The sequence below is a fragment of the Pinus tabuliformis genome, chromosome 5_2 (assembly GCF_031772625.1).
Source record: "Pinus tabuliformis cultivar Carrire ecotype Pingquan chromosome 5_2, CPIR1, whole genome shotgun sequence".
Classification (NCBI taxonomy): Eukaryota; Viridiplantae; Streptophyta; class Pinopsida; order Pinales; family Pinaceae; genus Pinus; species Pinus tabuliformis.
The window spans coordinates 289,409,455-289,424,598 of record NC_142306.1 but is presented as its reverse complement, the minus strand read 5'-3'; the positions used below and the strand labels follow the sequence as shown (position 1 = coordinate 289,424,598).

Here is a 15,144-nt window from a genome sequence, read left to right as displayed (position 1 = left end):
TTCATTTTCAGCTAGTGTCCTGAATTCTATGAACTCAAAGAATGTCTCATCTTTATTCCACGTGAAGAAGATCCAACACTTCCGTGAGAAGTCATCAATAAAAGTGACAAAATGTTTGTGTCTGATAGTGTAGGTTGTCGAGAAAGGTCCATAAACATCATAGTGGATCCTTTCTACGACTGCATGTGCTTTGTTGTCCTGATCATGGAATGTGGATTTTATGTACTTTTGTAATGTACATCCTTTGCATATATCCTATTGCTTAAGTGCTCCTTTAAAGAGGCGAGTGGTTATTTGTTCTATAATATTTGACGTACCATGATACAAATGACCAAGTATTTTGTGCCAAAGTTCATCGACATCACGACCTTCGCTTTCTCTACCTTAGTGCTTAATGTAGCACATTCTTCCACATCTAGCTTATACAGGTTCTTCACATGAACCCCGATCTGCTTCACCTGCCCTGTGGCTATGTGTCCCAAGAATGCTTTTCCTTTGTTGAATATCACTTCACAACCATGGTAAACCAACCACTCAGTGAATGCTAGTAGATAGACCCCTAATCCTTTACCTTTACCATTTTTTACCATTGCCTCATATTGAAATTTTGAAGACAAAATATTTATTTTCTCTTAAAAAATTGTCTTAAAGTTCCCCTCCGTGTAGTAGTGCCGAATGTAACAATAGACCAGTTTTCTCTAAGCGTATCAGCATATATGAAAGGGATAGAAGAGGAATTGATGTCCGAGAACTCTTGTTAGTAAAACTTATCGCGTTCTTCTTAGTCGACTACCCCCACAAAACAAAGAGCCCAACAAATCGTTGTATTTATATAAGATAACATGAATGATAAGTAAAATAACAGCCTCTGTATAGGTGCAAGACAATAGTTGTCTACAAGCTGACCGAATTAGGGCGCACTGTCACAGTCAATTTTTCAGTCGTAATTAGATAATATCATCTTAAATTGATATGTTTGTGTCTTAATTGTTAATTGTATTAAAGATAGGTTTTTTTCTAAGTAGTACTGATCTATTAATATAATACAAAAAAAGTTACAGAGAAACCTGATCTCAGAGACGTTAAGCATCAGTCATCATCACAAAATGCAACTGTTGGTATTGGACTGCCCCAACATAGGGGAAACCAGTCCAAGAAGCTTTGAAGACTGCCCCTGTTATGGGGGAAACTAGCCATTGAACCAGAATAACTATTTCAAACTAGACCTTGGTTTTCCAAAATGAACAAAGAGGAATGCAATCCTGAACCAAAAAGACAGGGACATAACCAAGTAATAGTATGCCATTTCCACCTGGCAGAGAGTCAACCAGATAATTCAAGACACTTGGCATGAAGACAGAACACATCCAGACCACAAAACCACAAATCATAGAAACATATCCGTCAGGAAGCCGGACATATTTGCGAGAGACCAAAAACCACAAAAAGTGAGACGAATCCACCTGGGAGATGGAGACCTTTGCATGGGGCCACGTGTTAGGCTGGTGGTTCCTCCGGAGCTCACTCTTCCTCAATCCAACAGGCAAACTGATACCAATCGTCATCCTCTTCAGACGCGTCGTGACCTTGAATAGTTGGAGCATCTACAGTGCCTTCAACATCCATCTGTCACTTACCAGCATCCCCAGCTTTATCTTTGTCATGCAGAGCCCTACTGCTTTCACCATGCTGCTTGTTGCTGATCCCATGACTACCTGTCTCTTCCTTGTTCTACTTGTTCCCACGACTGGACAGAGTAGCTTGCATCACAGACTCTTCCTTGAAAGAAATTGTGATGGTAGCAGTTGTAGGCCTCTTTAGTGAACTACAGAAACGACATTGTGTGCTGTGAGGGCTGGAAAGAGGAGGGAGCGGGAGATCCACAATGTGGATAGCATTGTCCCTCCAACCTCTCCCACTTCTGGTATTCAGGTAGCTATGAGTGGGGTTAATGAGTGAGTTGGGAAATTTAGTAGTTGAGTCCGGGGAGTCAGAGGTGGAACTGGAAGAAGCTCGCGAGCAGTTAAAACCTCCACGTGAACCTCTACGCGTACTACACATGTGGTGCCTGAGGTGATCCATCGCTAAATTGATAATGGAAGAATTGGAATGAAGGCGACGATGAGCAAGAACAGGGGTGGCCGAACCACAATCAAGAAGACAATGACGGGAACACGAAAAATGAAAACCATTACCAAATCCTGACAAGGGAGAATTAGGCAGCGACTACTTGTAGCAGTTCTAAAACACAGTTCAGCTACTTGCAGAGGACAAACACCATGGAGAAGGGGAGTAACAAAACGGTTTGCAGGGGCCATGGTGTTGAAGGAGGTGAGCTCGTCACAGCTTTTAGAGTCAATAAATGTCACCTGCAAGTTGTTTTTAATCCATCTGTGGTGAGCTCTCAGGACGAAGCACTTAGCGAGATGGCTTCCCAACCCTCCAGCAATCCGTCTTGTCATTTAAATGCCATTGTTGACACCCGCATCCAGGTGCATTTCCTCTACATTTTCCCTTTCCTTTTGCACTAGATCATTGAAATCCTCCAATTGATGATTATTGGCTATAGTGCTAAGAGCTCCTACAGGAAGAGTCTTACCACTTTCAATGCCAATGTTTGCTAGGAGGTCTACTACTTTGTTACCATTTCAACGAGTGTGCCTGATGGTAACTACTCTATGAATGAGTAGCCACTGTTTAATCTGTTCCAACTTTTCTGCCAATCTCCAACTACTACCCACTTTATGTGCTGGAGTTCCCTGTAAGATCTGGTTGATCATGTTAATTAAGATCTGAGAGTCCCCTTCAATTATGAGTGGGAAGAATCTATTGTTCTGAGCTAGGAGAAGTCCTTGCCAAATTCCTTCTAATTCAATTGAGTTGTTTGTATCCCAATCTATTGACCCCATGAATGTTTGGAGAACATTGCCCTTGTGATTTCTAAATATTCCCCCAAACCCTGCTTCACCTGGATTTCCCTTTGACGCTCCATCAAAGTTGAGCAGTACCATGTGTGGTGGGGGTGGAGTCCATTTGTCAGGTGTATCTCCAGAGGGAGGGATTTTCCTTAGGTGTACCTACTCATGGTTCCACTGAAGGTTCTGGTTCAGCCATATATTTTGTTCCTTTGGTGTGGATGGGAAATCATCATCAAGCCACGTTTAGAGCATCAAGCTTTCTTATATGTTTTGACATATATTGATCCATAGAACTTATATGCGAGAGGAATGGTCTTTGAAGATGTGGTTATTTATCTCTTTCCAGATTTTCCACATGAGGAAACCTAGTATTAGCTTCCATAAGGCATTTAATATTTTTCTTTTATAAGGGTGAGGTGCCCAAGAACGAGTAGTGTTGGTTTAATTCTCCTTATTTCGTCCATCTCTTTGACATCTGAAGCTAACCTTCTCCCAAAGTCAGGTTGCTAACGAACATAAGTTTAGGAGATGTTCCTTAGTTTCTTCTACCTGTTTACAATTTGGACAGATGGAAGGTCCATGAAAACTCTGTTTCCTTAGATTATACCAAGTAAGGATTTTATTTTGGCACAACAACCAGAGAAAGGTGGAGATTTTTGGCCAAATTGGTGGTTCCCAAACTTTGTGCCAGAGGTTATCCTTGACAGTATGGTCCCTTAATATTATATGATATGTTTCCTGGGAAGTGAAGGTACCTCTTGTTTCATAACCCCATCTGATGATGCATTTCATATCTGATTGGTGAATTTTCCTGTTTGAGAGTTCCTTATCCAGGCTATCTTTAATGGATCGCATGGCTTGACCAAGAATGAGGTCAAGCATAACCATTGCTTATAACCTTTGTTGTGAACTTCCTCCCAAAGTTGATTTACTTTGATCGTTGGTTGCTCTACCCAATCCTGAAGCTGGTGGGGCGTGAGTAGGTCCTTCAATTTTGGTCTTTGTTTCTAGGATTCCTCCCAAAACCTCACATTATCTCCATTCCTGATTCCCAAAAACTGCATTGTTGGATTAGATCTTTATGTTGTTTGGCAGCATTCCAAATTAGAGAGCATGTGCCAACTTCTTTGATCTGAATTAAATCATCCATTAGTCTATTATGAGCATACTTAGCTGTCCAAAGGATTGCCCAAGGAGTATATGGGTTCGAGAGCCATCTGCACCAGATGCGCACTCCAATGACCTTGTTGCTGTGCTGAGGATCCTGTAATCCAATGCCTCCAGAAGATTTTGGGTGAAAAATTATTTCCCACTTTACCAGAGCCCATTTTATTTTTTGTTTCGTATTCCCCCATAAAAATCTCGTTGAAGATTTTTGATTGCTTTAAGAACCCATTTGGGTGCTGCCAAGACCGTGAAGAGGTAGAGCAGCATAGATTGTAGCACTTCCTTGATTAGAACTAGGCAACTTGCCATATTGAGAGCTTTGAAGGTCCCTAAAGATATACAGGCTTCCAGTTTCTCTAGCAGAATTTTCCAGGATGAGTGCTTTAAGGCAGAGGCTGTCACTAGAGCTCCCAGGTATTTGGAGGGAAGAGATGCAATCGAGAAGCCCAGAATTCTGGCTATGGAGGCTTGAGTGATGGGAGGTGTGTGAAATAAGAAGACTTGAGATTTTAATTTGTTAATGCAGGTGCCAGAGGCATCCGAAAAGTCAGATAAAATCGATTTCAGCTTACGGGCTTCTTGGACCAAAGGATGACCAAATAACATATTGTCATCCACAAATTGCTAGTGGGTGAAAGCAGAGGTATTCTGGAAAGAAAGGCGACATAATTGTTGGTTTTGAAGGGCATCTTTGATGTAACATCCAAGATCTTCTGCCATAATAACAAATAGAATGGGTGAGAGAGGGTCCCCTTGTCAGATACCTCTGGATGGGTGGAAGGGGGTGAAGGGGGTCCCGTTGACAAGAATTGAGAAAAAGGTAGAAGTGATGAGACTCATAATCCATATTACCCAAGGGGGGTAAAGCCAAAGGCTAGCAGTATTTTTTGAATATATTTCCATATTAAAGTATCGAAAGCTTTTGAGAGGTCAATTTTTAGGAGCATACCTACCTTTTCAGTTTGCTTTAGGGAGTGAATGATTTCATGAGTGAGAATTATGCCATCGGTGATCTGCCTTGCTTCCAAATAACCTGATTGCTCCGGTGATATAAGAAGAGGAAGCAGGGGCTTGAGGTGTGTGGCGATCACTTTGGAGACAATTTTATACAATACATTTCATAGTGCAATAAGTCATAATTTGTCCGGAGTCTGGCTATTCTCCTCCTTAGGGATGAGGGCAATGAAGGTGGCATTCAAGGATGGAAGCATCCATCTATTAACTCTGGACTCCTCGACTACTTGCCAGACTTCCTCCTTGATTAGATCCCAGAAGTTGTGAAAGAAGTCCAAAGTGAAGCCATCTGGTCCAGGTGCTTTCCCAACCTTGAGTTGTCACATAGCTGTCTCCACTTCCTGTAAGGAAATAGGCCTGAGGAGTATTTGATTGTGTTCCTCAGTTATGATCTTAGGAATAATCTTAATGATCTTCTCTATAGCTAGCATTCGATAAGTCTCTGTTTCCTGATGCACCCTCCGAAAGTGGGTGAGGATTTCCTGTTCTATATCTTCATGCTTCTCTAGATGTTCCCCTTGTTGATTTTGGAGGAGAGTAATGCTTTTGTGCATTCTCCGTTGGATAGTGGTATTATGGAAGAACTTTGTATTGCATTCACCCTCTTTAAGCCATCAGATCCTCGATTTTTGTCTCCAAAGAATCTCTATGTGTCTTGCTCTTTCTAAGATCTATGTTTGTAGTTGACATTCCTGTTTTGTTATGGTTTCAGATCTACCTTCAGCTATGATTCTCTGCCGTATTTTTTGTATTTCTTCTTCAAGAGTGTTTTGCGCCTGAAAGATATTGCCCAAGGTAAAGCGATTCCACTGTTTTATTTTTTCGTTTATATATTTTAGCTTTTGTTGGAGCTTGTACATTTTTGCTCCTTCTGGTGGTGTGAAATTTCTCCATGTCTCTGTTATCAGGTTATGAAAATCGGGGTGATTCAGCGAAAAGGCATCAAAGCGAAAGGGCCTGTGAACATTGTCTCCCTGTCTTTGCCAGTGAAGCCTAATAGGACAATGGTGCAAGCCAGAGAGTGGCAATATAGAGGCAAAGAGATCCCCGCAAAGATGTATTACATTATCATAGATCAGGAATCTGTCTAACCGAGATGCAATTTGGTGGGCATCTGCACGCTTGTTGTTCCAAGTATAAACGCCATTGTTGAATTCCATATCTATAAGCCTATTGTTATGAATGTAGTTTTTGAAGTGCGTGCTTTCAAATTCCAGCTTGATCCGTCCTCCTCTTTTTCCTCCAATCTTGTAATCATGTTGAAGTCCCCTCCTGTGATCCAAAGTGGGTGGAATCTTTCTGGGATGATCTAAGTTAGGGTGTTCAGTGTGTCTACTTTGTTTGTAGCCTCCTGGGGGAAGTAGACATTAGTTAAGTGTCCATGAACATTTGTCCTTGTTAAATGAAACTTGGCCTGAATAAAGTGCTTACTGGCACATATGTTGGTAAGTGTTGTAGCTCTATCATCCCAAACAATGGCTAGCCCTCCTAAGCCTCCCATGGCTTCCACCGCCACTTCTTTGCTTCCTAGCCACGCTCTGGCAATGATCTGATCCAATGTTGTGGAATTACACTTGGTCTCCTGCAAGAAGATAATTTGAGGCTTTTCCTGTTGTAGCATGTTGTTTATTAATCATCCCTTCCCTTGGCTGTTGAGCCCTCTAATGTTCCATGAGATGAGCTTCATGATTCACGATAGGGAAGGGGATTATAGTATTTTGTGAGCTTGGAGTATCTTCGAGATTCCACCAGCATCTCCACTATGCGGATGGTTCTCTGAAGATCGGTTTTCCATCCTTGTTTATTATTGTATTTGAAGATATTTCTTCCATCCCACTGACTACTAGTTTGGACACCTAATGATCTTTCCTTCTGTGCTCTTGAGAGAATTACTTCTAAGTTCTCTAGCTGTTGCTCATGAATTTTGTCATATTCCTTTTTCTTACAAGCCTGTTCAAGTCCCAGTATATCTAGATCTCCGATGTTGAAGCTCTCCAGTTCCTCTTGCATGTGTTGTACTGTTTCCTACTCTACCTCTATGTCATCTACAATCGTGAGCTGCATTTGAGTGCTATCTACCTCCATACCTTGAGCAATCCTTTTCTGCATGTTACTAGGAGAGGGCATTTTGGTGTCCTCGGGTTGCTTAGAAGTGAGGGCTTTCTTTAAGCTTGATGGATTAGAATGGGTAGAAGTCTTAGGAATGGCTTCAGGTTGTTTCTGATTATCTAAAATATGAACCTCCGGCTAGAGCAGGATTTCAAAGCCGTTTCTTGTTGAAGGCAAGGAGGTGCTCGTGACAGGTTTTTTGACTGAGGTAGAGGGCTTTTTATGGGTCTTTTTGCAATTGGGAACTTTTGTGAACCCATCCAAGTCGGATTTGTCCATTGAAGGGGTGGTCATATATTTCATATTGGAGGGACAGTCTCGGAATAAATGGCCCAGGGCGTGGCATTTTCGACCGTGGAATGGTACATGCTCGTGATCTTGTTTGTAACCATTCATAATAATCATGGTAGAGGCTTACCGCGTCCGGGAGAGCTTTGCTGAGGTGCATGTATACACAGATCCGTGCATAGGAGGTGTATTGCTTCAGCTTTGTCTCCTCTGCCACTTTGATGAATTCGCCTAAACCATTCCCAATGTCTCGCAAAGAGTATTCGTCCCAATACTCTAGAGGGAGAGAATAAAGCCGCAACCACGCCGGGGCCCAGCTCAGATCTTCTTTGTCCGGGTTAAAGCGCTCGATCCATCCCGTCAGGTATAGCCTTGTTGCGTTGAAGAAATATGGTCCTCCATCCAATACCCTATTTCGGTCCTCTAGACAATTGAAAATGGTAGTAAAGAAGCCCTTAGGCCCTAACTGTAGTGTTATGTTCCCTTTTAGTTTCCATTTGGCTACGATTCATCAATGCAAAGCTTTCTCCGTTGGCCAAAGGCCTATGAACTTTCCCATCAAAGCATGATCCTTCATAAACTAGATTTGCGTGTTGATGCGCTGACTTGCAAGGAGCTCGATTTTGGGTCTGTCAACTGCTACTGGCTTGCAGGTGTTTGATGTCACTCGTGGTTCTTCATTTGCGTTGTTATTCATTGGCGTATTTTCATTCTTTGTTGTTGTATCTTTTGGATGGTCCATCCCGACATTTTCAATCTGTGGCAAGCCCCTTTTTGTATCAGCGGGGGGAGGCAACATGTCCTCCCCCTAAGGGGGTTCCATTGTGCAATAGCTATTCCTTATTGTGCTGTAGTTGCCTGATGGTTGAAGGTTAATGGCAAAATAGTGTAGTCTGTGAAGGTCTGCCAATTGCAGAGCAGCGTCAAACCCTAAGCGCTTTTCTCTCCATTTTCATTTGAAGTGAAATATCGTATTAAACATAGGTTTGATCTAAAGTGGTCATTGTATTAAATATAAAGTTTTGTCTTAAAATATTTTTGTCTCAAAATGCTTTTGTCTTAAATATAAAGTTTTGTCTTTAAATTTTTGTCTCAAACTACTTTTGTCTTAAATATAGAGTTTTGTCTCAAAATATTTTCATCTTAAATTATTTTTGTCTTAAATATAAAATTTTATCTTAAAATATTTTTGTCTCAAACTACTTTTGTCTTAAATTTTTTTGTCTTAAATATAAAGTTGTCTTTAAAATATTTTTGTTTCAACCTATTTTTGTCTTAAAGTTTATATTTAAGACAAATTAATTGATATTAATTTTTAATGTAAAATAACTAAAATAAAAAATCATTTTTTAAGACAAAAAATTTCTTTGGTCTTAAAAAATGTGTTAAAAGTACCCTTGATGTAATAATGTAGTAGTGTCTGTATGTAAAATCCCTACGCAGCTAACTCAAAACTAATAATCTTCACTTCCATTGCAATGGGTTTCCATGTGATTCGCTACCTACTATGAAGGTTTGACGTTTCGATGTCGAGCATGTATTACCAAATTGGGGCGTAGCTTGATCATATATGCAGTCCCTACCTTAGTTGTAGGGGTTGGGTTATTCAAACTTTATATTTAGAATATAATTGGTGATCGTCTATCATATTTAGAATATAATAAGGTTGGGAATAGGAGTCACAACTGCCTAACACCTAAGGTGGGGAAAGTTGCATAAAGGTTGGGAATAGGAGTCACAACTGCCTAACACCTAAGATGGGGAAAGTTGCATAAGTTATGTTTAGAATATAATTGGCGGTCGTCTATTATATTTAGAATATAATAAGCTTGGGAATAGGAATCACAACTCTAGGGTGGGGAAAGTTGCCTAGGGTGGTCCGTATATGTACAAATGGGTCCACGAGGTACGATGGTTGCTTATCGGTCGCTTTTGAAGTTGAACTACTGGAATTATTATGTTAACGGTGATGATAACAATGAAGGTCGTGTCAAACACATTTAATGTAAAAAGAAGGTGTGAATCAACCTCAAGAAATAGGGTTCACAATTTATTGCATTATTAGTATGCCATGATAGAGACCAGCTGGTCATCATAGTGCTTACTCTTGTCTTCTCATGGTAACTTTATAAATTTCTCAATTTCTTTCATTATAACCATCCCACTATCGAGACCAGTTTGTCATATAGTGTATACTCATGTCTTCTCATCAAAACTCCTAAAAAATAACACGAAGTTTTCTGGAAAAAGCGATAAATAAAAGAATATGGGATGGTGCTCTTAATTGTGGCCCCCTCAAAAGCAATACAACCATCTTACGGGCCAATTTATTTATTCTCGCATTTCCTAGAGATTAATTTAAATTCTCGTGGTCACCCTGTTATGTTACGCTTTATTTGTAACCTCTTAAACATACCTAGGGAATATTTTTTTATGTTTTATCTTATCAGTGAGATTAAATTAGTTTTGTAAGAGATTGCATAAAATATCATTATTTATAAATATATTTGAAAATGAATTACTTCATATTTAATATATGTATTTAAAATAATCATAACTTCTCCCATTTTTGAATTGAATGGGTGTTTATATGCTTTTAGATTTCCATAAAGATTAAATCGTTTTTTTAATCGAAATGTATTTATAAATTATTATTTGAAAATGAAATAGTAGATATTTTATATATTTATTCTGATTTTAAATTCATACTATATTTATATATTTTTAAATTTGTATTAAAATTAAATTAAATTATTATTATAATTTTAAGTTATGAAAAATATTTATTGATATGTTGTGTATGGAAGAGAGAATGAAAAATTGGTTATTCTATGAAGAATATATTGATTTTTCAATGTTCTCTATTTGTATCTAATAATTATGGCTAATTCTCACAATATGGTATAGACAATGCAAAGGAGCTAAAGGTATTATGGTCCAAGTTACCATTAGAAGAAGAGAGGGGGTGGATTCTCACATTCTGTGCACTTTGAAGAAAAGAGGGGATAAAAATACTAAGTGATTTCAACATTTTTACAAGTAGAGAGAAAATATAAATACTACTATTTTCGAGTTTATTGAACCACAGACAAAAAAATATGATTTCAAAGCACTCTCTAATATAAGTGTAATAACTCTTTACAGAACCTGGGCATATGGATTACCAAGGTCCCCAGTCTAGTTGGCCTATTCCTCACCCTCATGAATGATGAGATGAATGAAGATCTCTCTAAGCTAGTTAGAAAGAAAGAATTACTAGAAGTCACGATATCTTTCAAACAAGACCGTAACCCTAACCTAGATAGTTAGATGATATATTCATTGCATATTTTTTGAGACTCCTAGTGATGATCTATTACCAATAGTTGAGGGGACTTGTTTAATTGGAAACTTGTTAGGAGCATCAAATCTACTTTCATCACTTTGATTACAAAATTCATTAATATGTTTAATGGTTTTAGGCCAATCTCCCTTCATAATTGTTTTCATAAAATCCTTCTAAAGGTGATAGCCATAAGGATCAAATCAGTCTCGAAAAATGTCATTTTAGATGAAAATTTTGGATTCCTCGGCGGCAGGCTCATTCACGAAGAGATAGGTACATCCTAGGATGTCTACAATCAATTAAGAAAAATCACTATTCTATTGGTATCCTCTAACTTAACATATGTAAAGGCTATTATCATGCTTATCAGCTATATCTCGAACAAGTCATGTTATAAATTGGGTTTTATTGCTAAGAGGTAAAATGGATAATTGCATGTTCCACATCATTCAACTTTGTGGTTCTCATAAATGGTTCATTTTCATATTTTTATATCTTCAAGGAGGTCACAACAAGGGTTCCCACTTCCCCTTATCCATTTCTCTTACTAGTAGAAGCACGTAGTCATGCTCTTATTGAAGCCACACAATAAAATAAGGTTAAATGGTTAAAATTGTGCTTGAGAAACTAACACATTTGTTCCTTTTAGATAACGTATTGTTATTTTGTCTTTCTCAAAATTTGAATTTCAACAATTCAAGGAATTCCTATATCCATTTGTGCTACAAGGTTGGTGGTCAATGTGCTTAAAACAACCCTCGTTTCCCTTTTGTTGATGAGATCCTATAAAACTAGATGGTGAATATTTTCTCTATGAATCCTTTTGATTTAGAAAGAGGGCATCGAATAACTATGCTATGCTCTAAAAATGAATAATTATGGGTTTGTAAAATGGAAGTGGTTTCTTTTGAAAATTAAAGAAATAATCTGGTTTTGGCATAATATGTGGATAACTTGAGGTGGAATATTTATTTTTATAAAAAAAAAAAATATTAAAGCCAATTTTAATTTATTGGCACCCAATTCAAAATATTCCAATCGGAATCCTAAATAAAATTCAAAAAATATTATTCAATTATCTCTAGGAACGAAAAGGGGAGTATCTGGGATCTCACATTCTTAATTAGAAAATCATTCCAGGGCCAAAACAACAAGGTGGGTGTAGCCTCAAAAACATCTTTATATTTGGAAAGGCTTTTACTACAAGATCATTATGGAATTTCCTAACCAAACAAAGCTTATATAGATTGTTGCATGATTGGCCCCCATTCTTTGATGTCAAATATCATTATAAAAGTCATGATACATATTTACTTGGGTGAGCCTATCCATATTTTTAGGTTGTCATTCAATATATTTTTCATCTTGAAAGATTCAAGAAAAATAAATCTCTATAAAGAGAAAAACTTCTTATTTATTTCATGATAAAGATTATATTCATTGTTGGTATTTGAGCATCCCGAGAACATGCACTTCTAACTCATTTCATTGATATTGTTTCTTTTCTCCAAAGAAATCAACCCTCGTAACCTTGAGATGTCTCACCAAAAAAATGCATCTATACCACATATCATAAGGAATCTTATTTCCAAGAACATGATAAGGGACACCTATTCTTCACACGTATTGCACATAAGGTTGCATCAACCCAAAACATCATATTCTTAAAAAATAACACCAAGAATACCATGTTTAAGAATATTCTTTTAATTGTCTTTGATACACATTTCTACTAAAGTTTGTATAGGAAAAATTATTTTCACACTCATTTCATGTGTATTTCCTTCCATTGAAAAAGTGCCAATATTAACTTGAGCTTCATTTTGGATTGAAATTTTTTTATATATTTCAAATGCTTAAGATTTATACTCCACCAAATAAACCTAAGATATCCTAATATAGTCATAAATAAAAGTAATCATATATCTCTTTATCAAAGGTAGGTGGAAAAAACATGGGGCCACACAAATAAGAGTGTGTCAACCTTATATTTTCTATGTTCTCTTGAAGTGGATCCATAAAAAACCGCCATGCTATTACAATCTTATTTGTTTTCTGAACGAATTTTTTCATATAAATTTTGTATATTCAAATTATGCATTTTAAAATATTTTTGGTAATAAAGTTAATTTAAAGTACGTTGTGACCAATAAATTAACCAAAGCTTTGCTGCGTTTTAGAGATGTAGAAATAAAATGTGTTTGGTTACATTTTGAGGCCTCATAATATAATTTTTGTGTTCGCTAGTCAAAGGACTCATATTTCAATGACGTTGACTAATAACCTGCTCATTTCTTCCCATGTGCAATAGATTTAAAGGTATCCACCAGTTTTATAACATAAATAATCAATGTTGTAAATTGACACAAAGAAAGTGTCTGAGTCTGTCAATGAAACTGCAGTAGCGTTGCTTGTCAAATGAAAGCTACCCTCAAAAGTATAAAGCGAATGAAAGCTACCCTTAGAAGTATAAATCCAAATGACACTCGAGAGTAACCAATGCTACAATGCCCTTCACATAGCGTCCCAATACTACAACACCCTTCAGATAGAGTGCCTTTATCAAGACAAAAAATTAAGCATCTACACAGAAAATTCTACAACAAAAAATAACCATGTCCATCTTACATTACAAAATTCAATTTACATACCATCTTGTTCCTAAACCAAAAATAAACATACCCGGCTTTCCTCAAGTAAAAATAACTATATCATTATTAATGAACACAACTCAATTTACAACATGCACATGGGAATGAAGCACCAATTTCTTCATTTACACTACACTATTCACATGGGAATCGGGCACCATGTTCGTGGTCTTTGGTAAATTAGGGTTACATACTGTGGCTTGTCAGCGATAATATCCTGATTGTACGGCGAAGGGAGTCTGTAAACTGCACTCTCTGCCGCAAAATCACGTGCATAAAGGATGGCCTAACACACTCTAAACATGGCATCGCTGTCCGGAAAACATGCTATTCCATAATTGTCGCGTATTCCGATGTGGGATTCTACACCTTGAATTAATCTTCAGCGGGATTTGAAATCTCGAATACGATGAGAGAGCGGAGGAAAGCCTAAAAAAATTTCCTCCTCTCCGTTTCCTTGGTGTACCCTGGGAGAGGATGCGCGTTCAGTCCGATGGCATTCCCTGATCGAAAGCGATAATCAATCCCATAACGAAAGCTTGGTCGTAGCCAGGACTCACTGTCAGATTGAACACATCTCCTCCCAACCTTATATCTGATCTTACCTGCTTGGCTTCACCTGCAAGCAAAACACCAGATATTTTCAGAACTTGGTATGAAGAGAGTCCAATGAATTACTCAAGTGTGCTTATAGAATGTAACAAGACATCCGGGAACATACAGACCTCTGCAACGACCTCGTTAAAGCTGTTCACAAGGGTGAAGGAACACTTGGCATAACATCCTTCAACATGGTAATCTGGCGTCTTCTTCATTTTTCTTTCAGCCGAAGAACACATATACACTTCTGCTAAACTCTTTCGGGATATTAGCAGAGACGGCGTCCTTCTTATAACGAACAGTGGTTGTGCATCCCGGAACTCCCCTATGAATCCTCGCCATTCATTCTGTAGACTCAGCCTCTGTTTCACATACAATAATACAATTCAGTGTACTTTCAAACGTTGCGTTCGAAAGATATTATATACGTTTGTATACCTTGCGTCGCATTGTGAGAATCGCCATTCCTGCAGCATCCATGAGAACGACTTGGTCCTTGGGATCTGAAGGATAGTTCTCCACTCTAAACACAAGGTTGCCGCTGGAGTCGAAAACAGTACAGCCATGGCAGCTGAAAACAAGAGATTTTTTCCACACTGTGAGCGCTCTGGCAGACGCCTTGGAGACCTTATCGCCGATGCAAGCATGACCGGCGAACTCCGGTTCGCGTGGATGAATCTTGGCACTCATGCTTCATGTGAGAATATGCGGCAGCAACGATCAAGGGTAAGGCGAAAGAATAAAGAATGAATAACGTGTATGAAACACGTAGGCTAATGACGGGGTGCTGATTGCTCGTCTGGTTGATCCCTTCTTATACTCGGATTGTCATTTCATTGAAATGGCCATCTCTCATGTTCACTAAAAACAAAACATATGAGCATAGCTCCTCTGATATATTTAAAAGATAATAACCATAGCGATAAAGCCACCGAAGTCTGAACTTTATTGATGGTCTTCTATTCACCTTTGTATTTTGAATATAATAAGGTTGGGAATAGGAGTCACAACTGACTACCGAGGGTGGGGGAAGTCGAAGCTGGTGATCTGTATATGTACAAAACGGTCCACG

General features: G+C 38.3%; 1 protein-coding gene across 2 annotated transcripts; it reads right to left on the bottom strand.

Annotated features, from left to right (window-relative positions):
• Window positions 1-13,631: 13,631 nt before the first annotated feature.
• On the bottom strand, window positions 13,632-14,784 carry LOC149158682 (protein LURP-one-related 8-like). Of its 2 annotated transcripts, XM_089433360.1 has the most exons (3): window positions 14,511-14,784; window positions 14,198-14,434; window positions 13,632-14,091 (listed from the first exon to the last, which is right to left on the bottom strand). In XM_089433360.1, the coding sequence occupies exons 1-3, from the start codon at window positions 14,760-14,762 to the stop codon at window positions 14,074-14,076; spliced, it is 507 nt and encodes a 168-aa protein (XP_089289486.1). In that variant the 5' UTR covers window positions 14,763-14,784; the 3' UTR covers window positions 13,632-14,073. The 2 variants fall into 2 exon arrangements, with proteins under 2 accessions (XP_089289486.1, XP_089289485.1); XM_089433359.1 differs by having other exon boundaries at window positions 13,632-14,434.
• Between the last annotated feature and the right edge of the window lie 360 nt (window positions 14,785-15,144).